Raw genomic sequence first — 27,457 nt, 5'->3', positions numbered from 1 at the left:
TTGGATAAATTGTTGGTCTTTTGTGGCATTCAGTTATGAAATGAAATGAATATTTTTTCATTAAAGGAGTGGGGTTTCTTGTCTTTAAAATACCTTTAAGAGAGAGCAAGTATGATAATGAAAGGATTAGAAAATGTGTTTGTTGAATGTTGCTGTGGCTATGATTTGTCCAGACTCATGCAAGATCTTCTCAAGTATGAATAGCACCAAGCTTTTTACTGCTCTTATTATTTAATTGTATTCTCGTAGCGTTCAAAGGACTCAGCCAGCACAAGGAGCTATTGTGCTTGGAACTGTGCAAACACTCAAGAGACGGAATGGTCTCTAAAAAATTCTGAGCTTAAAGTAACAAGATGGGTAAAACGTGCACTTGCAGGCAGCTCAGTAATACCTTGCTGTTAGGCATTTAGGTGGGGTCATAGCAAGATCTTTTGGCACATTTCCTTTCTGCCTCCCTCTGTGCTGCCCCTGTCCTCTTCCTCACACCCTTCTCAGCCAGCTGCTGCTGCAGTTTCACAGGGCTCTGTCCTGGCTGCCAGAGCTCTGGGCTCTGGAAAGGCAAGCAGTGGTCGCTCGCTGTTCCCTCTGCCGTGGAATGGTGCACAGGCTGCGTACCCTGCGGGGCACGGGCGTGGTCTCCACGTTCACATTGGTTATTTCAGCAGTCTCTCTATATTGTTACTGAAAAGAGCAAGATGGTACCCAAAGCCCCTGCAAAAGATTCAGAGGATTTGAGTATTTTTTTTTTTCTATATAGCATTTGTTTCTTTTGGAAGTGCACGTGCAATTCTCTGCCGTTAGCCGCTGCACAACATGATGTCTCCTCTTTGTATGAGGCCACAACATGCCAATTGCTGAGGCTGCAAATCCTGCTTCCAGGCAATACCCATGACACAGACCACTTTCCATCATCGAGACAACACGGTTCAGTTCCTCTTGATACTTGTCTTTCACTTGGCTTTGTTCCTTCTTATGACTTTGCTCCTGAGTAATGGCTCTCAAAGGCACAAGAAGGAGAAAATTCCTGTTGGTGGAGCAAGGCCTTACCCAGACCTGCCTGTCTGCTTGCCATACGATTTTGGATGCCAAGTAGACAGCAAGAATGAATCAATGCTGTGAGATTGAAAAGCAAGTGTATCATTTAGCTGTTTGGACCAGCAGATGGCAAGTGTAGAGGGAAAAAAAATCAATCTAAGAGCCAATCCAGGGAATAGACATTAAATAAAGCCATCTGGCAAACGTATAAGGGGAAAGAAGATGAGACCAAGTTCTGCTTTAAATATCTACTCACAACTGAGAGGAAGTTGCTGGGAACTCATGTCATGGGAGGGCAGACTTTGACCCTCTAGGAAGTTCTGTGGAGTGTCAAAAACCTTTAGCAGCATTGAGGACTTAGGAGAACCTAAGACCCTAAATTGCCAAGCAGAGAGAGCATAAGCAGCAGTGTTTCTGCCTGTGTGAGATCCTGGTGTTGCTCCACACAGAACAATGAATACAGGACTGCTAGATCCCCCACAATGGGATTGAGAAGACCATGTCTAGGAGCCTAGTTTGTAGAAAAGGACTGATTAGAAGAGCAGAGAGTAAGCAAAGAGTGTCATCTAATATACCCCAGATTCTGAAAGGCATTGATAAATCTGTTTCTATGCCAATGCCATGGCAGTTTGTTACTTTGCCGTACTACTTTTATTCCCAGAGAAGAGAGATGTATGTGGTTTTGCACTCAGGCTTTTAAGTAGAGTTTCAAAAGAGAAGCACAATTAATTGAAAAGGGAAATGGTATCTTACATAAGTGCCCAGCCTTTCTCTTGGAAACTTCCTCTCAGGGAATGTGATTTCAGAGCCAGAAGTCTAGCAGATGTTATTACTATTTCTGTTTTACAGGTCAGTGCTTGGGTTTTTTATGCTCTGAGAAATGCACACAGCTGCTAGCCTGGCTTTTACATTATAAGAACAAGTCAATTCTATATTGTATTCTTAACTTATACATGTACTTTTTTTTTTTTTTTTGGCTAGTAAAATGAGGGAACTGTGACACATCTTGAAAATTCAAGTTCTTTAGTAACCGACAGTTTTATTGGCAGGCTGTGTCTTCTTACTCCCATAATGAGCAACAGTGGGTCATTTTACAATGAAATTTGGTTTTGATGTCCAGGCCCGTGGCATTAAACAGAACAAATAATCCCACCACTCAGACTTAACTGCAATAAAAAGAAAAAATACAGTATTGCGATGTCATTTTTTAAGGACTCTGTTGATAATAAGGTTCACATCGATGATGGTGTAGTACCTGTATTTTGTGCATTAACTGTCGGTTTCAGACACTTACGTGGAAAATGGTTACCAGCTCTCACTGAACAAATTTTTCAAGTATCTACTTCCTTTCCATCTCATCTGTGTTCTTACTGATTAGTTATTGTATCTGCGAAAGTTGTCTTTAGTTTCCCTTGGCATCTAATAGCCGGACTAACAAAAAGGCAGTATTTCTGTCCCTCTGCTCAGATGAATAATTCATTGCCTTGCACTTTTTGTGTAAAGTAAATTTGAACCGCTTCTTTTGTAAAGATTATTTACAAGAGAATTGTGGACAAGCAGAAGTTCATTCGCTGCCTTCAGGCACGTCATTATGTTTTTACTAGGAGGGAAGTAACAGTTTATTTTTGTTAAATTTTGGTTAAAGGATTTGTTCTATCTAGCGTTAGAGGGATGATATCCTTTAATTGGGGAAGTCGGAGTTTGGCAGGTTTTCAGTGCTGTTCTGCTACTATTCTCCCCAGCTCAGAGGAACAATGGGCTGGAGGGATGCTGGCAGGGTTGCTTGGTTACAATTCATCAACGTGAATCAATGCTTCAGGAGGCTTCTTCTGTGTCTGAACAACTGGGAGACTTCTCAGTGCTGTATTACTGATGTACGCAGAGATGTGACCGGATTACGTGCTATCTCAATTACTGTAAAACTATACCTCTGCAGAGAGATTTGGACAGTAGCGTTTGACTTTCAATGGTTGAAGCCAGGCAATTTCAAACTGTCTGTTTTACATGGCTTTACAAATACATAGCTGAGTAAAGCAAATTTGTTAAAAATGTATTTCGTTGCAAGGTGTGTTTGTCAAGTTTGGTACTTTAGCATCCTTTTGTATTCATCAGGAAGATTAAATCCTTCATTAATATCTTTCCCTGGAATAGACACATGCCTTGCTGAAACCTGCCCGCAGGCAAAGTGAAGCATGTAAGAGGAACTGCTGCCTTCCTCTTACTCAGTGCATTTGGCCAGATCTTAAGCTGGCATAAAATTAAGTTGGTGGGGTTATTCCAGTTTAGACAATAGGAAGATATGATAGGTTATTTTTAACACTATGAAACGGCTTTTCTGTACCCCACCCAGATCTGTTTTACTGCTCACTCATTCTGGCTGCTCAAGACATGACCAGAGGAAATGTTGAGGGGGAGGAAAGGTGCCCAGTTTGGGCTCTCCCTTGAATCAACATTTCCAGCAGCATTGTTCCCATCTACATCCTTTTCCTCACTGTTACGTAAAACCGCTTTATTGTTTTGCAGTTCTCGCTGTTTTATTGCCTGTTCTCACTCTGCTCCATGTACCACTCACACCCCCTCTTCTGCACAGGAGTTTGAAACTTCCCATCAGTCTTTACAGCATTTTGGTTGTTTGAAAACACCTAAAAAAAAAAAAAATCAGTGTCCATACCGTGATTGGCAACTTTGCCAAGAGTGTCAATGACAAATCAATGACTGAGCTATTTCCTCATCTGTGGCCAGGAGATCACTGGGTTCTGGCACCTGCCTGAAGCACTGTCTTCATTGCCAAGTATCATCTGTGGCCTTCTACCCAGATGACAGTCCTGATAAATGTCCTTCAGTCTGTCTACAGAAAAATCCAGAAGTATTTTTCTCATCTTCCTCCTCCTCTTTCACATCTGAAGTTCTAGTCCCTGAAAAGTCATTCCTTTTCCCTCTCTCTTTCAGGCTCAGTAATTCTCCATTTCTCTGAAATCTTCCATACTCGTGTCTTTAAATTTCTCTTTGCCTGTATTAAGGGCCTTGTTATTGAAAGCTTATATTGGCTATACCTTTCCTTTTGCCATGCTTTCTCTGTTTTCTCTGTTTCCCACTATTTAGTGTCAGTTTGCTGTGTTACTGAACTTTAAGGCCATTTGGAAGAATTTCATATGAAAAAATGCACTGAAGTGACATTCGTAGTCAGAGTGGCCTTTCATAAAGAAAATTGTTTCAGAATACCTGCACTACTTAAAATACAGTTGCACTGCAGAGAGCTATCATTTCTGACTTACACTCAGTATTCTGTTACATGATCAGCTTTTCTTTAGCAGCAGGTGAGTATGTATTTAACATCTTAAATTTTCGGTTTGTTTCCTCCAAATGTTGCTTGATTGTCTATAAAGGGTTTTTTTTATTGTTACGGTCTTTAAAATATGGATTATTTCATAGAATCATAGAACCACAGAATTGTTTAGGTTGGAAAAGACCTTTAAGATCATCAAGTCCAACTGTTAACCTAGCACTGCCAAGTTCACCACTAAACCGTGTCCCTAAGCGCCACACCTACACATCTTTTAAATATCTCTGGAGATGGTGACTCCACTGCCTTCCTGGGCAGCCTGTTCCAGTGCTGACAAGCCTTTTGGTGAAGAAATTTTTCCTAATATCCAATGTAAACCTTCCCTGGCACAACTTGAGGCCATTTCCTCTCATCCTATCATGTGTTACTTGGGAAAAGAGACCGACGCTGACCTCTCTACAACCTCCTTTCAGGTACCTATAGAGAGTGATAAGGTCTCCCCTCAGCCTCCTCTTCTCCAGACTAAACAACCCCAGTTCCCTCAGCTGCTCCTGGTCAGACTTGTCCTCTAGACCCTTCACCAGCTTTGTTGCTCTTCTTTGGATGTGCTCCAGCACCTCAGTGTCTTTCTTGTAGTGAGGGGCCCAGCCCTGAATACAGTATTGGAGGTGCAGCCCCATCAGTGCCGCGTGCAGGGGGACAATCACTTCCCTAGTCCTGCTGGCCACACTATTTCTAATACAAACTGCAATGCTGTTGGCCTTCTTGGCCACCTGGGTACACTGCTGGCTCATGTTCAGCCATCTATCGACCAACACCCCCAAGTTCTTTTTCATCGGGCAGCTTTCCAGCCGCTCTTGCCCAAACCTGTAGCATTGCATGGGGTTGTTGTGACCGAACTGCAGAACTTGGCACTTGGCTTTGTTGAACCTCATACAATTGGCCTCGGCCCATTGTATTCAGCTTTGCTGCTCCCTGGGTCATGACATCCGTAACTATTTTATTTGGAAATTTAAGTGCTTTTAGGATAGGACTTAACACTGAGCTTTTCCTATTTCTGCAAAAAGATAAGAGAAGGGAAATGAACAAAAAAACTGTAATTTTCCTATCAACATGGTGGGCTTTGGCTGTTCTTCAGAAAGGTACTTGAAGCACTGCAATATTCATTTGCTTTTGGTCACTGACAAATGCTGCGGGAATAGACTGATTCGTTGGGTAAATACAGACACTTATGGGGGAGGGAGAGATTTCAAGCATAACTAAGACCCTTGCCTAACCCCGAGCCTGTGTTGCACGCAGCTGTGTTAGTTCGTTGAGCCTGGCTGTATGTTATAAGAAAAAGAGAGCCTTTTTGGGGGTACAGTACACAGATGAGGAGTAAGCATTAGGTGTGCCATTGCTGAGATGGTCTGGCATTTCTGCAAAGACACTTGTGTGCGTTTTCCTTCCATTAAATCATTATTTTGTTTTTGACAGATAAAAGGCTATCATAAGTTGTGGAGTAATTCTCTTTTAAGGTCATAGCTGAACTTCTCTAGACGTGACCGGCCAGTCCTCCTGTGCACAAGACCTCTCTTTAAAAGAGTTTTTGCCTATGTAGTGGCTGGGTGGTAGGTACACCTGTTGCAGATCTCTCACGCAGACAGTGCGCCCTACAAAGATGATACTGGAGTTACTGCCTTGGTTGGACTGCAGGTCCCTGCAGATATTCCTGTCCGGGATTGACAGCACCCGCCCAAGCAAAGAGGGTGCTGCTCACATATAAGAACGTGCCCAGATGCGATGGAGAAGCTTCCAGCCAGAATGAAAGGACTTGTTTCTGCACTGACACCCCTTGTCCCTCCTGGTCTCGCTGGCCCCTACAGCCTGCAGGAACCATACTGTGCATGGTGTGCACCATTTTTGCCAAGAGGGTGGATGTTCCTTGAAGTCAGTAGAAAGCAAGCAGGCATTTTTTTCAGATAATTGGATCTGTTTGAGACATTTACATTATGCTGCATTTGAGGAGTCTTTATTCCCTTCGATAACTAGGGTTCAATAACTAGGATAACTAGGGTCAGATATACCCCATCCAAGGGACCCAGAGGCATGTTAGCTCTTCAGGTCTAGTTCAGCTCTTGCTTTTCATCTTCTACAAAATGCATGCAGAGGAGGTTGCAAGCTAAACAGAGTAATTAGTACAATGGCATGGCAGTAACTTAAAATATTTAAAAGGTCAGAAAACGCAGAGTTCTTGTGTCATCATTAACTTTCCTGATTTGCTTCTCTTCAATTTTCTATGTTACGACTTTGGCTTTAGATTATGCTTCGTAGCATGTGTGTCTCGGATAACCCAATTTCTTGATTTTCATGTTTAATATTCTGTCATTGCATTTGTTAATGTGGAGGCTGTGTGCATGGTGGGTGGTTTCTTCTGCTTTATCTAATGATCACATTTGAAATACAAAGATCTTATTTTAAAGTTTAAAACTTTCTAGTTTCATTGGCGTGAAGAGTAGAAAAGTCACCCTCCATTTTTGCACACGTGTCCCATTTTCACCACAGGTGCCTTTTGGTTGTAAAAATAGCTCAGCTGCTGTCCCTTTGTCCTGGGTGGTTCTACGCGGTGGCCTTTGCAAAGCGTCCCTGCCTTTCCAGGAAGGACCCAGCTAATCTTCCTGAGCAACACCAGCCTCCGCTAAGAATTCAGGTCAGGATCTCCCTGCTTGTTTCCTAGCAACTGGGGGATACTGGTGCTTTCTCCTCTGACCCACTCCTTCAGCGTTAGATACAGGGGTTGCTTGGTGAAGGGATCGGGGCAGTGCTAATAGCTCACGCTTCGGGAAGGCAGAGCCTAGCCTGGTGCTGGGTAACTGATGAGACGTAGGGTGCACTATCGAAGTCGAACCGAATCGAGACTTTGCTGAATCCTCTGTGCAAACTTGCAAGTGCCTCTGCTTTTTTGCTACTGCTTAAGTGTCTGGCGAGGTGACAGATTCCTGTTGAAACACCCGTAGCCCTTTGTGTTATGTTGAATCTGGCAAACAGGAACGTACGCAGGTAAGCAGCTGAAGAAAGTTTATGTCTGAGATGCTTTAAAGGTTGTTTTCCTACAGGTTATAATGTGTTTCTTGGTTACACAAATGCACAACATTCAGTTGTGGGAGTATTGACCTGCCTTTGTACTTATTAAAGTTTCATTGGGTGGTAAGTAAAAAAGTTAAGTGGAAATATGAACTGTCTTTCCTAGTTCCTTGTCGTGTCTGTTTATAAAGTGCTGAAAACAACCTTTAAACTTCTGTAGTTAATTTATTGTAGAATTGGCTAATGAAAAATCATTAAGTGATCAAGAGTTATCAGTTGCCACACTCTCCCTGCAACTGACTCCTTGTAGCACATTTACAAAATGGAAAGCAGCAAGTCCCTCTGATGGTGTATTTGCAGAGGCCAGCAATAATTGTCTCAGGTTGGTACACAGTGGGATTTGTTACTGCTTTTTGTTTTCCTTTGATAGATTACAAGTAGAAATGCTTTGACAAATGTAAAAATTAAAACGATGTGCCGGTCTAAAAAAAAAGTTTAGGAAAAAAGAAGTCTTATTTATGCTGTAGCCTCTCTTTTCTACTCACAGATAGCAGAGGTGCTGGGAATTAAACCAGAGTGTATTCATCTCTAAAGCTGGTACAGGGCTGGTACAATAGTTTTCTGAAGGACCACTCCTCACAGAAAACACAGTTTTCATATTCTGAAAAATGTGGAAATGAATGTCTCCAGGTGCATACAAGCTATTTAACTTGCCTCTGTCAGAAGTCTCTAAACAGCACATTCCAGGTCTTAGACAATATGATTTGGCACAGCTCCAGTTAACTTCAGCAGAGGCCTGCCCAGTGACATCAGCCAAAGATCTGGCTGCACTTGTCTAGGACAGGTACACTGAAAGCATGTTCATAGGTTTTTTTTGCGCAGGAGGCTGTGGTGGTGGATTCTGAATAGGGACATAAAAGGCCGGAATCTTTTTAAGCCATATATTTTAATTATCTCTGATACAAAGCTGTTTAATTTGAGTACTCATGCTAAGGCATTCAGGAGCTGATTTCTTCAGAGAGACCAAGTAAGTGTGGTTTCAATTAATATTTTCCACACTTAGTATTCAGAAAAACAATTCCCAGAGTCTCACATTGCGTATCTGATACAGCGTCCGCTTTTCAAAATGTGCATGTCTAATTTGGTATCCCAAGTTTTTTATCTCTATCATACATATGGGACAGCTCATACATCCATTCCTAGGACCCACAGTCTATATGTCCACTTAAGAAAAGAGAAAAAAATCTATACTAGGGCAGGATCTTCATGCAGTTCAGGATGTTTTTTATTACAAAAGGCTCTCCCAAGTGTGTAACTTCACACTACTGTGTGTTTAGGTGATGTAGGACAGAGAAGGAGAAATATCTGTTTGAGGAGCTGCTTCACATTTCACTTAATTGTTCTGGTCTCAAGGTCAACAACTTTCAGGAGACAGCTGACAGCAGAAACCTCTTTAGTGACTTTGATCTAGCTGTTTTAATAAAGCAGCACCTTCAGACGATAGCGTGGGACCTGAGAGATTAAGTTCTCCAGCACTCCCTGATCTTTCCTCTGTTTACAAAGCCTTATAGTGTCCTCTTAGTAATGCTCTTCTGCCAGAGCTGGGAGCTCTGCTAGACATCTCATTCCCTGCCCATTACCATGACTCACAAATATTTTTAAAACATCTGAAAAAAATGTTAAAATGAAGGAGGCCCCTAAGCAAAGAGGGTCATATTTTCCTCAAGCTTGAGCTCGTACATTTGCCAAGTGCATGTAAAAGGCTAAATGTTTTACCATCACACCTACATCAGAGACAGTCGGCAGATACACAGATGGCTGGGCCCTTGTGAGTCCAGCCAAGGGAGTCTATGCCGGTGCTTTCAGGGTTTGCAAAGAAGCTGGAATGGGTCCTGTAGTCTGGTGTTGGCAACTAGTATCAGCGATCTGGGTGGCTGGATGTAGGAAAGAGCCAAGTCTGAGGAGGTTATTGGAACATACGGCTTGCGCAGAATGGCATTTCTTTATAGCAGACGCCTCAGGCATGTCCTTGGATTCTGCAGTGGAGAGCATGCTAGAGCTGGAAGGTAAATGCTTTCCTCTCTGCCCGTCTGCCAACCTGTGCAAGTCTAACAGGGAGCTGAGGAGCTTGAATTCAAGAGTGACCTCTTTGTCATCTAGCTATAGAGGCCACCTGGGATCCAGTTCTGGGCATCTAGCTGCCAGAAGAAGTGAGCTTGGAGTGGGACAGGTGCAGAGAAGTATTAGTAAGACAACCAGGAGAAAGGAGAGCCTTTCTCTGGGAGGAAATCAAGGTGCTGTGGCTTGTTTGGCTTCACAGATGAAGGATGAAAGGGAAGATGACTGTCTTCTCTAAACACCTCTATCAGGAGAGAAAAGCTCAAGGAAAGGATCTCATTGGCACAAATATAAACAGGTATAGACCAGCCATTTAGTCTGGGAATTTCTAACTGTCAGAGTTAAAAAGTTGTGGAGTAGAATTTCAGTCAAAGAGATGGGGAAAATGGAATAGTTTTCAAAATAAGACTTTAATCAGCCTGTGAGAGGATTATATGGAGTGTTTGCCAGCAACAACAGGGACTGAATGCTCAGGAAGTCCCCTCTGGTACTATGTTCCCAAGTTTTATCCTGACACACCTATGTGAAGCTCAAAGATATAAGAGCCTTTGTGGGCAAAATGATTCATGATTAAAATATGTAAGACACTGGCTGTGTGCCGAGCATCTCTTCTGTGACTTTGGATCTGCTCAGAGTATCAGGAAAAGTCAAGAAGTGCCGGGACCCTTCAAAGGTGCCATGAGACTGGCCATTTTGGACATGAGTTTTGATGTGTTGCTGTAATTAGCTCTGTACACACAGATTTTTTTGCCTGCTTCCCTGGGAAAGCAAGCCGAACAGCATTTTGAGATGGGAAGTTCCCTCCCCAGGAGTGGTGGGATGGCCCTGGAGAGCTGTGCCGTGCCTGAGGGACAGGTTGCCCCTGAATGAAACCACTTCAGTGGTTTCACTCAGCACCACTTGACTTGGTTGGGATCATGGCACACTCAGGGGGTTGAGAGGAAAGCCCACAAGCAGCTTTTACTTGCACAGCTTTGCTTTCTGAGCTTTGATTAGGAATGCTGCTCTGCCACCCCCTCTCCTAATGGTGCCCCTTTTACTCCCCATGGGAGGTTGTGTGCCTCTCTGCTCCTTTTCCTATATCTGGAAGAGCATACTCTTAAGTTCTCATATGCATACTCATACTCCCTGCTCCTTGCAGGGGGGTTGGACTAGATGACCTTTGAAGGTCCCTTTCAATCCAAACCATTCTATGATTCTATGAAGTTAGATTTTTCTAGTGCCTAAATGCCAATGCCATTTAATTTATGAATGCTGCAGTACATCTTGTTGTGCTCATTTAAATCAGGCAGAGCTCAAGTATTGTACAGTCACGTGTAAAGGTGATGACAGATGAGAGCTCTTTATGTCATGCTGGATTTCTGCAGCTCAGTTGCACTGTATCTGCCAAATTGCAGGCAGGAAATTTTTGAACGAATGACAAATATTTCCCAACAGTACTTAGTTAAGTGCCTGCACATGTTAAATTAACCATAATAATCTTGTCATAGTCATACATTAATAACCTGCATCTCATCAGGCTTTGAGTATTGAAGTAAAACATTTGTGGTTTCAAAGAAGGGAGCCTGGGGACAAATGGGATAAGTCCTCAAATGGGTCTTTTCCTTTCTGCCCCTTTTTAACATCATTTTCAGGTTTTGGTGTAGCCTTTGGGGCTTACTTGGCACAGGGAGTAGGACAGTGGTAATGAGAATGCAGACCACCTAACCATGAACAGCTAGGTAACCCTGGCTTCCCTCTATCCTCCGTAGAGAGGAATCTCCTTGGAGAAAGGTGATTTAGACCTATTAGTATCTGAAGTGTCGTATTTTCTTCATTGTCTAGAGGGAGATGCAGCCAGCCAGGAACAAACGTGCACATGAGAACTTTCTGCCAAAGAGATTTTAAACCAGCAAGGGGTTTCACAAAGAAAGTGCTCCTCAGGTCAGAGGAGGGACAGGGAAAATTTCTGCTCCGGTGTCAGAAGTGAGAAGAGACTGAGGACAAGTGATGATGTGGGAAAAGGGAGACATTTCTCCTGGTGTATTCCCCACCAGTGGTCCATGGGACCCCTTGCAAGGGAGGTCCAAGGAGTGGGATCCAGTTTCCTTTGCCTCCTGCTTTCTACTACACCACAACATGCTGTGGGAACTTGGGCCATGGACCAAAGAGGGTGCCTTAGTCTGTGCCATCTACTCCAGCAGAGCTGGACCAAAGGACAGGCCTGGAGCTGTGCACTGCTTCTGCCTGACAGACTCACTCTGATCTCTACTCTGAGAGATGCTTCTTGGAGGACATCGGGAAAAGCATTTAATCTCTCCATACTTTTGTACCCATCTGTAAAACCTGGATGTCAACAATTCTTTTATCCCTTTGGAGAGCCTTTTCAAGTTGTAGGCTGGTTGTCATCCCAATGTTGTGTATGTATGGACTGATTCAGCATAAATCCATTATGGTAGGCTTTGTAGTGGTATGAATGGACACAACTCTACCTTTATAGTACAGTTTCTTGAAATACCTTGATGTTCTCCAGAAAGTCCCATGTGACTTGAGGTCAGGGACAGGTCTGAATTTCAGGTCTTTCAGAGAGCAGGGAGAGCTGACAGCTGCCTTTTCCACGCTCTTTCCTTCTCTCTACCTCCACGTGAAGCGGTAACGTCATCATGATAACATCAGCATTGTTAAGTTCAACAAGGACAAGTGTAAGGTCTTGCACCTGGGAAAACATAATCCAGTAGTGCAGCACAGGCTGGGATCTACCCGGCTGGGGAGCAGCTCTATGGAAAGGGACCTGGGGGTGCTGGTGGACAACAAGGTCAATATGAGTGAACAGTGTGGTGCTGTGGCAAAGCAAGCCAACAGGATGCTCGGCTGCATCAACAAGGGCATCACCAGCAGAGATAAAGAAGTCATTATCCCACTCTACTCAGCGCATGTCAGGCCACATGTAGACTACTGTGTTCAATTTTGGTCCCCACTATGCAAAAAAAGATATGGACAGGCTGGAGAGGATCCAAAGGAGTGCCACAAAGATGATCAAAGGACTGGGAAGCCTGCCATATGAGGAAAGGCTGAGAGAAGTGGGTTTTTTTCAGCCTTGAGAAAAGAAGGCTTAAGGGAGATGTTATCATCATGTTCCAGTATTTAAAGGGTGTCTACAAAGAAGATGGAGACTCCTTTTTATACAAGCAGTCATATGGAAAAGACGAGCGGTAATGGGTACAAGTTACTCCTACGGAGATTCTGATTGTATATGAGAGAAAAATTTTTCACAATGAGAACAATCAGCCATTGGAATAATCTCCCCAGCTAAGTGGTGGATTCCCCAACATTAGACGCTTCTAAGATTGAGCTGGACAGGGTGCTGGGCCATCTTGTCTAGACCGTGCTTTTGCCAAGAAAGGTTGGACCAGATGATCCTTGAGGTCCCTTTCAACCTGGTATCTATGATTCTATAAACAGCAGCTAGCTTCTGCCAGGCTGGTGATGCTCCCCTGCTGCAGTAGGCATTCCCTACATGTGTTCTTTGCAGGACATCACTTCTTAATCCCTCCCTTTTCCTCCTGACTCTCTGTCATACCCTCAACTATCTGTATTCCCTAACAGCCAGCCTAGCTGCTCATCAGGGCTGTCCCTGGGCTGTGGAAGTGCTGGCTGCTCAGCTGGCTAGCAAGAGGAACAAGTAACTGCTTTCCTCCTGCTGTCAACTTTCCTGCAGTGGAGACTCCGCACGATCACCAGTTTTCACAAAACTGGTAGAGGCTTTATAGCTTTGAGATGTGTTTCTCCATCACACTCAGCTGAGGAGGACTAACGGCTTCAAAAGCAGTGGGGAAATGGGAAAATAAAGCAGAATAGACAGTGTGGTCATGTTAAGTATTATTTCCTTAGGAAATTAAACTTAAGGAGTAGCAACATTGTTGAAGTGATGTTTGTCACCTGTCCTCCTGCAGCAGTTTAAGATGAAAGCGCTGTCAGGGCTGATTCCATCTGTTTTGCAGATGAGAGGATGCACAGTCGGTATGACACTGTAGCATATTCTTCTGCTGCTCTGGATAGATGAGACAGAGCAGGAGCCCTCCCAGTGCCTCTGTCCCTTCCTGTGTTACAAACACTGTTAGGGAAGGTTTGAACTCTTCAGTGCTGTCCTTTCTTGTACTTGCTCCAGTCCTCTCTCCTCATTTTGTTCTGCATGTAACATTTTCACATGTAATAATTTTTGCATATTCTCATGTCCAGAGAAGGGCAATGACGCTGGTGAAGGGTCTGGAGCACAAGTCTTCTGAGGAGTGGCTGAGGGAACTGGGATTGTTTAGTGTGGAGAAGAGGAGGCTGAGGGGAGACCTCATTGCTCTCTACAACTACCTGAAAGGAGGTTGTAGGGAGGCAGGTGTTGATCTCTTCTCCCAGGTAACTAGTGATAGGATGAGAGGAAATGGCCTCAAATTGCGGCAGGGGAGGTTTAGGTTGGATATTAGGAAACACTTCTTTACTGAAAGAGCCATCAGGCACTGGAACAGGCTGCCCAAGGAAGTGGTGGAGTCACCATCCCTGGAGGTGTTCAAAGAACCTGTAGATGTGGCACTCCAGGACGTGGTTTAGTGGACGTGGTGGTGTTAGGTTGATGGTTGGACTTGATGATCTTGGAGGTCTTTTCCAACCTTAAAGGTTCTGTGATTCTATGAATATATGAGCACACATGCTCACGGTTACTTGTCCTAGACAAACTGGCATGGCAAATGCTTTCTACTTCCCCGTCCATGGGAATGAGTGGGCTGGTGGAGGTGGTGTAGGTTCAGTAGAGACTTGATTCTGGACTTCTGACAATGCAGCAGTAAAAACTATTAAGCCACATTCAGGGTATTGACTGCCAAAAGTCTGCAAGTCTGAAGTGGCAATTGGAGGTGAAACGTGCAGACTGACTTGCCAGAGGTTATTTTCACTGAGGTTATTGCTGCAGGGAAGGAGTGAAGGAGAAAATGAGAATCTGAGCAAATTTCCATTTGCTCATATCCTTGTTCTGGAGCACAGAGTGTGGTTTGGAGCACACACTTGCAAGTATACAGGGAGAGAAGAGCTGCAGGAAAATGTCTCCTCTCTTTCAAATACAAAATAACAAATGTGTCCTGAATGGATAGCAAGAACGAAAAGTTTGCGAGTACGTGTCCTGAAGGAGTAAACCAGGGCTCTTGCATTTGTGAAATCCTGATTATGTTTTTCTTATAGATTGTGGAGGAAGGTTCCGAGCAAAGATGAAAGGACTCAGCAATGTTGTTTATTGTGGCGTGGTCAAAAAGCAACCTTCCAATCCTTTCACGTAAGAAATTATTTGGGTTAGGAAGACTGTCTGACTTAACTATACTCCTGCCTGAAACTGCTGCAATAGTCATGTATTGCTGTGACCTTGCATTAAAGATCTCGTGCTCCTTTTTCTGGAAGTGATCTGAGTGTTACTCAGGTGGAGGAAAGAAAGGAGCTCATGGCTCATCTCTCTCCCATTGGGGCTCAAGAAAATTATTATCAATTGAAAGCTGAGAGGAACTAAATTAGAAGGGGTCAAAAGAGGCTAAATAAGTTCCTTCCCAGTTAAAAGCTGCTTCAGAGCGAGCCTCGTACAACGGTTAGACAAGAGGCCATTCAGCTTTGCATTTGGCCTGTGGGGTTTAATGCAACAGGAATGTGGAATGTGTTTACAAGGTAGCAGTTATTGCTGAAATATGTGAGCACTGTTGCCTGGGGAAATTTCAGAGGATTGAGATTACGCCGACAGTGGCTGTACCTCTTGGACAGTTCATGTGAATCTTGAGGAAGAAACTGGCCCCTGAGTCTGCAGCCAGAGCCCTGCAGAGGGGATGCAGGGGAAGATGCTCCCCTTCCCCGCTGCCTCCCGCTGCCCTCTCACGACTCCAGCCAGATCTCACTCCGTCCTCGCCGCTCCTTCATGCTAAGATGACCTGGGAGGGGAACCGATCCTTGGGCTGGAGACATGGCTTCTTGTTTTCCCTGCATCCGAGGTGATTCCAGGTTAGCACACGACTGCAGCCGGTTCAGCAGAGCGGTGTGGGCTGAAACGAGGCAGAGCCAAAGGAGTGCTGAGGACTTGAGGGTCCTTGATGGCACCTTTCAATGAGCAGCTCCTGGAAATCAACCTGCTTATGTTCTGGCTAGTCTCAGCTGGTAGGCTGGTTTATCTCTGCCTGGAAGGGCTCAGGCTTCTCTTAGAATATTTAATTAATTCTCTTTGCACTCCCTACTTCCTTTATTTTTTCTCTACTTTAAATATTCAGTATTAAAACTATTCTGCACATGGTTCATAAATGATCCCAATGATTATTTCATCCTTCCAGTGTAGAAATTACTGAGGAATGGTAAAGCTCAGCCTGGGTCTCTCTATTTCATGCACTTTCCTCATTACTTGTGTTTGACCAAACCAGACTCTATTTTTCATCACACTAAGGGCAAAATATTTGGAAGCAGGCCTGGGATATAGCTATATTCTGTGTTCACATGAAGCTGACATTTGAAAAGATTCGTCATTCACTTCTAAAGAAACTTAATAAAACTGTTGAAATGATACTGTTGGCTACACCACACATTATGCAGCTGAGAGTAAATACTCCATGCAGTATAGATGGGCTTAGAGTGGAGGAAAACTGGGCCCCGTTCAGCTCTGATGTTAGCAATTGCCTTCATTGTCTGGTTAACCTGGCCCACTGAGTCTTCTTCTGAATAGCAGATAAAGCTGAATGAGGATCTCAGCCTGGGTAGCACTAAACACTTGCTGCATCTTGAACTCCCATTAACCTCTGCACCGTACAAGAACATGCTTAAATTAGCCTAATTGATGGGGCAGCAGGTGTAAGTGTGCCGTTCCTCAGGGCTTGCTCTGGTTCCAGGTGAGTCTTATTCCTTCTTTGCCACAAAGTAAGTGTGTGTGTATATATATAGACAATTTATTATATTTGTGGTTCCAAAAAAAGCAAGGAAGGATCAATGAAAGCCTGTTATCTTTCCTTGAATTTAAAGGCATTGAGACCTTATAACAACGTTGATTTTTCTACTCATTCTGAATAGCAAAAGACCTTGTGGAATTATTTTTGTGAAATAGCTTCAGGAGTGTTCCCAGTGCTGAATTCAAGAATAATTGCAATTGCAACATGTAGAATCAAATATAATTTTGTTCTAACTAAAGCAAGACATTTTACTTTCTTTCCTATTGCTTTTCAAGGAGAGGCACACTGAATTTTTAATATTTTACTGACCCCTGACTCTGAGTGACGTTAGCCTGCTATTGTACAAAAAAAAGATGAACGTCTTCAGAACATTATTAGCCAAAGTACTATGTGAACACTCGAAATTATTTAAGTTGAAAATACAGATTGTGCTTCTATCAGTAAAGGTGGCTGATACAAGCCTAAAACTCTGTTACTGTGTTGAGCTGTTTGTGCTCCTAAATCTGGCAGAGGATTTCTAGTAGGGAGCTGGCTGGGGGACATCTTGTGTCTTTGTGTAAAACAGCTATGCCTTTATTATCCCTGTGTGCTGAGAAAAAAAAAAGAAGAAAAGCCAATGTGGCTTTATTACTCTAAGAGGTCTTTTGATAATAATGTTTTTCTGTGTTGGTAGAATAGGTCTCCTGGCCCCTCTATTAAATCACAAAAAAATAGAGGACGGATAGCAAAGAAGGAAACGGTTACTCCATAGGAATAAGACATTTCACATGAGCTTGCCTTATGCTTTTGCCAGTGCAAACTCCTCCACTACCTCCGTTTTAGTTCTTTTGTATGGTTGTTTGGTTTGCTTTGGTTTTTTGGGGTTTTTTTTTTTTGTTTATTTGGTTGGTTGGGTTTTTTTTGGTTTTTTTTTGTTTTGTTTTGTTTTTTTGAAGGAAAGCATGCAAGCGAAGGCTTTTCCTATGAAGAAAACTGACACGGTGTATACCCCCAAGTTACCCTTCTGGGTGACAGCCTATTCCCTGTGCTATCCAGGACATCAGGCTGGGCAATCGCAGTGGTGCCTTCTGACCTCTTAGCTTTGTGTGTTCTGTTGCAGTGCATTTTTTTTTTTTAAAACAGAAAGCTCACTCTTCAAAAGCTGCTCAGGAGGAAAGTTTATTTTATGGAGTGTTTCTCATTTCTCTCAGAAACAATGAGGGAAGGAAGGTCTATCAATTCTTGGAAAAAAAGCAGGTAGAGAGAGCAGGGTTTTTTCCTCCTGTCCCTTGGAAATGTGTTGTGCTTGTAATAGAGAAAGGAATGTGCCGTTGGCAGGGGCACAGCGGAAGGGCTGATGAGGATCCAACATGAGAATCTGCACAGCTTTTGGAATAAACAGGGACAGATGCACTAGGGAGGAGTCTGGGCTGGTGAGGTGAAGGAAAACACACACTGCCTGACAGCAGTGAAAGGAGCAAGAGAAGACAACTGAACACGCAGAAAACCCATTGAAACGCTTAGGAAGATGCACCTGCTGCCTCTTCTGTTTTTCCTGTTGTAGCCTGTAAAGTCCAACACGCTGGTGGCAGGTCTCACCTGGCTCACACAAAGGCTCAGAAGGGGAACCCATGCAGTGAGCTGTATCTTATCTCCCCTCTCCCATCTTCCTTTTAGCAGATATTTTATTACTGAAGATCCCTTGATGTCTCTTCTGTCAGTGATCACAGGGACATTGGGCACCGCCTTGTTTACACAGTGTGCAACGGGGGATTTGAGTGATTGATGCGAGTACTGCGAAGGAAAGGGCTGGTGCAGAGAGATAGTAGTGTGTCAGTAGTTATGCATAGCTGATCCCTGTGCCACAGCTTGCTATTCCTCCACCTCCGCCAGTGTTGGAGGTGAGGAATAGCAAACTCCGGCACAAGGAGCAGCATTGGAAGAGATTATGTGTTGGTGCAACTACCTTTTGTTAGTCATTTCTGAAAGAAAGGGCAAATCACTCACAGCTAGCTCTATTTGTTTTAACAGCAACTGAATGGGAGAATCTGAGAGGATGGGAGGATCTCTAAAAGGCAGAGTTTTAAAGGGGAGAGCACTGACTTCGTGTTCAGGCTGGGTGCTCTCACCTGGATGCTGGCCTAGGACCCACGCAGCCAGGGAGAGGATGCTGGTAGCAAAGCTGCTCGCAGCCAGCCTTGCTCAGAGCATGAGGAGCGGCAGGGAGGCTCTCATCACATCATTGTGGTTGTGCAATATTTGGATTTTCTAATAACATGAGAGCATGCTACAAGCGTAGGAGTAACTGCAGAAAATGTCAACCACAAGCAAAGAAAACAAACTTTTTGTTAACCAATGATGCAGGTAAGAAAAGATGAGGAAGGTGTACCAGGTTCCATGTGAGACTGATGAAGATGGATAATGAACTGTCTTGTTTTAGACAGCAAACCAGTTGTGAAAATACCGCAGTTTGAAGATGATATCCCTGTGGACATCAGTCAGCATAAACAAGTAGGTGCTAACAGCATCCGCACTGAATTATTAAAACAGGGAGAGAACACATGAAGTCAGAGACTTTGTAAAGTAATACTTTTCATTTACTGATTCAAACTATTTGAGCAAAATGGAAGGAGATGATTGTCTGCCCGACTTTGAAAACAAAAGGCAAAGTTGCATAAAAAAAGTGACAGGGTGTTTTTCTTCTTGTTTTGGCGTGGAGTTTATCTTTGATATTTTGTGTAAATTTTGTAGAGGAAAATAGTGCAGTTTTCTCAGAAAGTATGTCTTCTCTGGATAAATTATTTTTAATAATTCAGAAAGGATCGGGACACATCTAGAGTATGAACAGATCCTGTATAGGTGCTGATATGTGGTAGAAAGGCAGGGTGGCTCTTTCAGTCACAGTGCTGGGACTCTGGATAAAGCTCGTAGGATGGCTGTGTGTATGTAAGCGCACACTCAGGTGCATTTGTTAATTTGATTTAAAAATTAGAGGCCGAATAAAAAGTGAAACCTGTACTCCTTTGACATAAAGAGAGGTCTGGAGAAGGAAGATATATGGCTTTGGAAATGGTATTGCAGTTGTATCAAATTCTCCTGACCCTTTATCTGAGCTTTCTGGATGTGTTTATACAAACTAATTGGATTTCCAGAGGCCTGCATCTCACTCGTGCGGACACTCCTAATACCTGAACTCATATGTGCCATGCTAGCTCAGGAGGAGCACGCCACTGTGCTTCCTAGACCTCCTCCTGTAGAAGCGGGGGTAGAGAGGAGAGGTTTATCTTAGTAACATAAGCTCAAGATGATGGATGACTTCTGGAAAGGATTTTATAATTGGGAAAGGATTTTATAATTGGTGAGAGATTTCGTTTTGGCTAGGCTCAAGCGTTATCACTTGGGAACACTGAAAGTGGTTTGAGAGCTGGAAAGAGGAGGGGTTAATGTTGGGATGTCTGTTAGTAGGAGAAGGTATGAGCAGAGAGGCGTGTTGAACAGCAGCGTTTCGTTTGCTTTGTGAATACCTCCTCATCACAAGCTCGTTAGCCCGCTCTCCTACACTTCCTTCTACCACACCCTGTTGCGCCATGTCTTTGGCACACAGTCTCCCCTCCTTGCAGGGATAAACCTTTGCTTGAGAGGCAGGTGATCACAACACGCTTTTGGACCGGCGCTGTGCCAAGGCGTGGTGTCCTGGGGCTGTGCCCGGATGGTGCTCTCACTAATGTGTGTGCCGGAGAGCTGGAGCATCTCCAGAGGTGTGAAAGCTCTGCTGATGCGCCTGCTGCTGGCAGGGGATCATGGTGAGTGCCCTGGGCTTGCACCCTCTGGAAACTTTGAGCTGTACCTTTTCTGGACTCCATGTGACAGAAGAAGGGGCTGCATGGCCCATGGATGGTGCCTTCATTTCAGGTCTGAGCCCTCAAGGAGGGGTCGATGAGGAAAAGCTGCAGTCTTCGCCCCTGGTGTTTAGGATGTTCTTTGTTTGGTTACGACTTCAGGTAGAGGAGTCTTCCTGAGTATTTGGGTTTTGTATCTCCAGAATCCCTGCATTTTCTTTCCAAAATCCACAAGGCTACGTAATACCAGTAGGAATTTTAGTGCATATCATAATATTGGAGAGAGAAAAGGGAAGGTCTTCCTCTCATATGAAATAACTTCCCTAAATTCAGATTTTTTAAAATCACTTTAATTACTGGTGTTTCTTTGTCTGCTAGAAATAGAATACTCTTATGCAACACAGGAATACAAGGTGTAAATTGCTGTCATTCAGTTCAGCTGTGATTTTTTGGATACACACTTTTGAATGTACTGACACTTGGGAGGGATAGGAAGGGGGATAAAAACACATTGTGTTGCCATATTCCCTCTCTATTCTCTGTCCTGATGTAGTCTCAGCTGTATTTCTTGTATCTTTGCTCGTCTAGAAAGGGCATGGGGAAGAGTCCAATATAGAAGAAATACTGTTGTTGGGTTGGGTAATATTTAGCAATTTGTCATCAGACATTTTGTGCTTACAAAATCTCATAATAAATTGATAAACCAGGTATCTCTAGTATTCCACTGTGAAAAGAACCACACATAAAATGCAAATAAAAAAAAAAAAGAGGAAAAGAGCACAGCTCCCAGTGATGCTGTAAATCTTGCCCTTGCTAACAGGGGAGAAGAAGTGATGCAGGCTGCTCGTCTAGGATGCGAATCCTGCTGAGTCTTCACATCACAGGATGATTTAATTTAGTGATGGACTGCAGTAAATCCTTGGGGAAACTGGAAATGAGAAGGCTCAGCAGCCCCGCTCCACAGCTGAACCTCCAGAGCCAAGCATAAGTGCACACTGAATGCCACTCGTGCCAGTGGGTGCCGATACAAAGCTGCTGGGTTTTGCCAGCATTTTGTTACACAGTTATTAAACTTGTAGGCCATCAGAGACTTTAAGCAAAGCTTTGAGGAAGATAAAATTTAGCTCCAGAGCAAACAATCAAATCTCTGTTTACGTCAGGGAAGTGACAAGCAGTTATAGTCATACAAGGGGTAAACTTTGGCCTCTGTTGGTTTTTTTTGTTTGGTTTTTTTTTTTTGTTTCTCCTCTTAGGTATCGTGTTTTAATCGAATCTTTCCTATGATGGATGCATTAATACTGGAGGGTTTGTTACAGAAGCTGAGAAAAAGCTTGAAAGATTGAAAACCTGCCTAAAGATATTGTTAAAATAGGTTATACTGAAGGAAAAAAAGGAGAGAGATAGATAGACCAGTTCTCCAAGTTTATATATTTGGGAAAGAAAATACTGTTACCTCATGGTGGGTGGTGAGCAGGTGAGAACCAACGTTTCTCTAACAGCATTCAGCAAAGGAAGCATTTAAAAGGAAAAAAAATGACTTTCCCTCATGTCAGTAAAGATGTCATTGTAAATTTTAAAGTAGAAATGAATGTTATTGCCTACAGCTAGGTTTGGTGAGATGCTAAGCCGGGCAGCACCCTGCCTGCCAAGTAGCACAGAGAGATCCTTGGCAGCTGCTGGATGCTCAGTGGGGGCCAGTATCTCTTCACACTGTGTTGACATGTTGCTCCAGTGGAAACCATCACTCGGCAAAACACTTGAGAAAGTGGCTAAATCTCAGCTTCAGTATTTGCTTAAAATCAAAGTTTGTTAAAAAACAACCTGTTGACTTTCAAGTGTATTTCTGAAAACTCGTCCACCAGCACAGTGCTTGCCAAGCCTTCCAGTTTCCTCCACTGCCTGCTGAACCCCTTCCACTGTCCTCAGGTTAAGGAAGTGAGTGCTCATTCATCCCTTGACACAAACAAATCTCCCCTTGGTAACAGCAGCCATAAAACTCCTCCGGCACCCTTGGCTGTGGGCAGGCGGCCGTGCCTCACCGTCCTCATCACAGCACGTGTTTGTACAACATAGCGACTGCAGTGAAGGCTGCCACCGCCTCCTTCTCCTGCACGTCAGCCAGTGTGGGCCTGGGAGAGTCACATCAAACCCTGGGTTGAGGCTGAAAACTTGCCTTTTGAACTGAAAACCTGAGGTACGTCCACTTGCAAGCTCTAGGCAGTGAAAGGTCCACACAGTTCCTCAATTCTTGTAATTGCACGCCAAGTTGAGATGCAGTTTTTATAAAAGCTTTACAGTCCCCCCACCGGAAAACCAGTATTGCTCATCTGACCCAAACTTCTAGGATTTATTTCCCATAATTTAAAATAACCATGTCCCTGCTGGGGACATCAGAGTCTTTGGGCTCCTGTGCAGGAGGCAGAGGCCAACTGGTGCTTGCACCCAGTGTTTCCTCCACCCCAAGTGCCTCTGACCCACAGGTTGCATTCTGCTTCACTCTAAAGTCGTCTTACCCTGATGACCTTCCTCTCCACACATCACCTGGATCTCTTCCACAGCTCTCCCACAGCGCAGCAGCCAACTCTTTCCCCAGGCAACACTGGGGAGCCGGCCAGGGAGGATGGTGGGACCTGGTGTTATAGAAGTTACACATGCCAGCCACCATAACAGAGTTTGACTCTAGGTTTCCACTGAACTGATAAGCCAAGAGATAGATTCCTCTATAAAAGTACTTTTTTATTAATAGTGCTACAGCTCAAGCTGGGTGCCTCCAAAGAGGGACCTTGTACAAAGAAATCCCTAGGCAATTGTACCTTTACAATCTAAATTCCCCACCCCTCGAGGTACAGTTTAGACCTATAGTAATATTGGGTCTGGGGTCTTCCTGTTCTTCACTGGGTCCTTTCATTGTCTCTAGGTGAGCCGTTTCTTTTCTTATCTCTAAGGTTGCAGCTTCTGTTAATGAGTGTAGCATCCTTATGACTTGAACCAGCTCTGGGGCCTTCTTTTACTTGACTAGCTAAAAGTTCAGCATATCTAGCTGAAAGTTCACAGCTTGTGGCCTAAGCCTTCAGCAAATTTAGCTGCTAGTGCTAACCAGGTTCTGTATAAGTATTCTACCAAATTGCAGAACACTGGCCAAGGACCTGGCTCTTTCTCACAAGCCAGTGCTCTAGCCGTGCTCCCCATGCTGCACCTTTGCAGGAGACATCCCCAAAAGCACAGCAGTGGTGGGCTGTCTTCCCCAGGTCTTGGGCACTTTTTGGAAAGATTTTAATTCTTAAAATAGCCTTAGAAAACAGCAAAAATGTGGCAGATGTGAAAAATGGCTGCATGAGGTCAGAAGGGGAGTGAGGACCTTGCTTCAAGACGCATGGCTGACAAGGAGGGAGCTCGTCAGGGTTCATTGTCCTCTGTAAGCAAAGAGATGTATGTTGCACCCCGGTCACATATTACTGTCCCCAAATGTTTGGCGCATCCAGTGGAAACATTCTTCATGACCTCAGATGTCAGAAGTCAGTCACACAAATATTCTCTGACATTATGGTAGAGCTAATTTTTTAATTTTTTTTTTTTTTATTCTCTGGAAAATTGGCTGCTAAGGTTTGGGAAGAGACAACAGCACATTTCTGGTTTGTCAGAAATATAATATATTATCTGCTTGAATTTTGCCAGAGGGAAAGCGTGTGTACTTGCCTGCATGTTTCAAACTAACATTTCCATTATATGAATGTTTTTCCCCCAGTGGCTTTGGTATTCAGAACTACTGAAGTATGGCATATAAACATTTGGATTAAAAAAATACACCCTCACCTGAGTGCAGCTGGATGCAACGGAGCTGTGCCAGTGGGCCACAGCTGGGGATCTGAGTTACGGCATCCATAATTCATATAGAGACCATAGGATCTCACCTCTGGATGCACGTAGCTTATAGATGCTACAGGGTGTGCATGTAACAGCTGAGGTATTTAAAGGTATTGATTTGAACTCCTGCCATTGCTATTGCAACCTGACAGCATGAATCTGAGACACCCTGAGCGTGTTTAATAATTGACTAGATATGCCATAGCCTCAATACATATTTATCTGTCACCTCCCAGTATGCATTCACTTTAAAAATATATGTATCATCCATCTGTGTTCTTTTCTAGGGCTGGTTCCTTACTAATTCTCCCTATGTAAGGCAGATGCCCTTGACCAAAACTTGCTCACACTCGTGTTTGCGTTTAATTCTGATTTGGTTTCGCGGTGGCAGGGGGTGTTTTACAGCCAGTGTGTGGGTCCGGTTGACAGGGGAGCCCCGACGCCGCTGGGCAGCAGAGATGCCTTTGCTGGGGCTGTCATGCAGCTGTCCCACATGACCCAGCTCAAGCACTTGCTGATGGTTCGGGCGACACATCGTGTTTTAGACTTCAGTAATAAATATTCCGTTTCCATTTTGCTAACTCTTTGAATTTACGAGCCTTGTTACTTAAGTCTGCTGGTACTTCAGGGGATCAAAATAGTGTCAGTGTACTCACTCTCCCATCCAGGTTGTGGCATGAGCATCTGTCACCATTACAGCCCATTGTTACTCTGCAGCATTTAACTCACCATCCATCCAACGGCATCCATGGCTTTAGTCTGCCTTGACCTTGAAATTATGGCTCTCCAGATGAAGAAAAGAGAGCACAAACAGACTACTGCTCTGGAAATGCATTTTAAATTACAGATATTTGCTCCTGAGGCTTGGGACAATTTTAGAAATATTTTTTAATTTAGGAACCTTAATAAGCAAAGTGGTATTTTGCTTCCAAAAAGCAAAGATGAAAGTAAAAAAGAAGAAAATAGTTTCATTTATTTTTACTGGTATTTTTCTGTTATCTATGTGAACAAAGGAATAAAAAGAGTCATTAACTTTTCACAGGTTTGTTAAAAAAGAAGAAAAACTAGAATCCGTAGAATACTTCAAGCTGAATATAAATAAATGAAAAATATGTGCAGTCACTATCGTTACCTGTACACGTTGCCCAGATGCTGTAATTATCAGAAAGACATTTTGTCTGTGGTCTTGAATAGGTGCAAAGAGGGAGAGTGAAAGAAGCCCGCCCCCTCTGATGCCTACTTCTAGAAGCATTTCAGAATCTCACCGAACTCAATTTTCAGTCAGGAGAAGCTAGTTGATTAACTGAACCATAATGTACTATTGTCTTATTAAAGTGGAAATATTCTATGGAAATTATTATACCTTAGCCTAAGAAGCTTTGTCCTATGGCATATTTTTATATTTATGTATATTTACATATAGATACAATACATATATTTAGGAATATATGATCTATGTCTTTATATATAAAAGTATACACATAATATTTTATATTTTTATATCTTTATATTTCTATATTTAGTACCTTGCCTGTATGTATGTGTGTGTGTATATATATATGTACTGAAGTACTGTTATTTTGTTGATATGACTGACACTTTTTCTGCCTCCTTTAGTGACTGTCACATGAGTTCTTCAAGGATGATGGACCCTAAGGTGCGAGAGGTGGAAGGAGATGGAGAGGATAATTCAGGTAGAATTGTTGCCTTCCCCAGTGAATGAAAGCTCTTGTAGCTTCTTGAGCTTCAATGCCTTAGCTTGTCACAGAAGTGAATCTGTTTGTTTAGAGAATGTATTCTCCCTTTCTCTCCTTGTGTCTCCAAGAGCTGTTATATTTTTGTCATTTTCAGAGGCTTGAAATAAGAATTTTCTAGCATCTTTAGACCAAGTTAACTTTTTTACCCAGCAAAATCCAATGATAAGTGAAGTGCTGACAGAGATGCCACATAGTGCTATCATGCCAAGTGATATAGGACAGGCACAAGTTGTTGGGATGTCTTCTGCAAAACTGATTTAATTTTAAATTGTTTCCTTCACAGAGCTTGCACCTGATCCTAATTCAGGTCTTTCCTTACTTAGCAGACTAGCATTGCTTTTCAAGATTATTGCTTGATTTCTAGTTTAATACTTGTGATCCACTGAGTCTCAAAATTAGCATTCAGAATATTCTGGGATGTATTATAAAACTGACATTTTAAAAGCATTAGCCTCCTGACACTGCACATTCCACCTATGTTAGCCTTTTCTACATTTAAATTGGTTTCAGTAACAACATTGTCCTTATCATCACTATTTAGCTTGCTGAACAAAGGCAGTGGGTTTCCAAGTTGTAATTTCTTCTCTATATCCCAGGCTGTTAATACCAAAGTTTTTTTTTTCGCAGTCTAATTATCTCAAGAGGCAAGCAGAAACTCTATTAGGAAAGATCCTACACCATAGGTTATTTGTTATGTGTCATAAACGTTGCAATCTATTCTCCAAGGTACCAGTAATTCCATGCTATCAATATAGTCTCGAAAGACATTAATCCAAGAGCAGACTGTGTTGCATTTTCCAGGAAAAAAAAAACCCAACACTTACACAGAAATTATAAGGGAATTATTATTGTTCCAAAAACTTGCAGATGCTGCTGGTTGCATCTTCTTTATGTTTCTTCACCTAGGAAAGAAAAAATCAAAGTTCAAATCTTTCAAAAAGTTTTTTGGTAAAAAGAAAAGGAAAGAGACCCCGTCTTCTGAGAGCAGCAGTCTGAAGTTATTCCAGTCAACGAGCGATGTTGCAGCCTCACACAACATGCACGTTAATTATTATTCTGAAGAGGAACTTGAGTAAGTTTTTGGACTTTGACTGGTAAACAAATACAGAACTGCTACAATGTTTGTAGATTAAAGACACCCCGAAATTACCTCCTCCTTTGTTCAGAATGGTGCATTCTAAAACAACTGCCTTTTTCAGGAAAATATCAATTAAGATGGCTGATGCAAGACAATTTGCAAGGGAATTGCATGGGGTGCAGCAAGAAATAATAACTAAAAAAGCTTTCTTTTAATCATAAATAAGCCTTAGGTTATTGTTTCAAAAGAATGTAATTCTCATCTTCAAAAATGAATTAGGTACTCAACTTATATCTTACCAGGATTGTCTTATGCCCCTAAGATGTAACTCCTAAGGACTGTTAAAGAAATTTAGATGCCTAGTGATTTATACCAGGTTTTGAAAGCACAGAAGGGATAAGGGGATGGGTGCAACTGAAATCAGCAGGAACTAGAGGCTGTGAAGCCTTTATTTCCTCTGTATACATGGGACTCATCTGCCCAAAGGACAAATGTCTGCATTTGAGTTA

General features: G+C 43.0%; 1 protein-coding gene across 4 annotated transcripts in view; it reads left to right on the top strand.

The window, feature by feature from the left end:
• Positions 1 to 7,191: 7,191 nt before the first annotated feature.
• The window catches only part of CRACDL (CRACD like), a 45,077-nt gene continuing 24,811 nt past the window's right edge, over positions 7,192 to 27,457 (top strand). For 3 of the 4 annotated variants that reach the window (XM_086740741.1, XM_086740731.1, XM_086740723.1), the window contains exons 1-3: positions 7,192 to 7,357; positions 25,731 to 25,807; positions 26,777 to 26,942. In XM_086740741.1, coding sequence (XP_086596867.1) covers positions 7,326 to 7,357; positions 25,731 to 25,807; positions 26,777 to 26,942 — 275 coding nt within the window. In that variant the 5' untranslated portion in view covers positions 7,192 to 7,325. The remainder of the gene's footprint in view (positions 7,358 to 25,730; positions 25,808 to 26,776; positions 26,943 to 27,457) is intronic. The other variant, XM_086740751.1, reaches the window with a different exon arrangement.

The sequence above is a fragment of the Chlamydotis macqueenii genome, chromosome 1 (assembly GCF_036417535.1).
Source record: "Chlamydotis macqueenii isolate bChlMac1 chromosome 1, bChlMac1.mat, whole genome shotgun sequence".
NCBI lineage: Eukaryota > Metazoa > Chordata > Aves > Otidiformes > Otididae > Chlamydotis > Chlamydotis macqueenii.
Note: the sequence above shows the minus strand (reverse complement) of the source record. Positions and strands in the feature narration are given on the sequence as shown.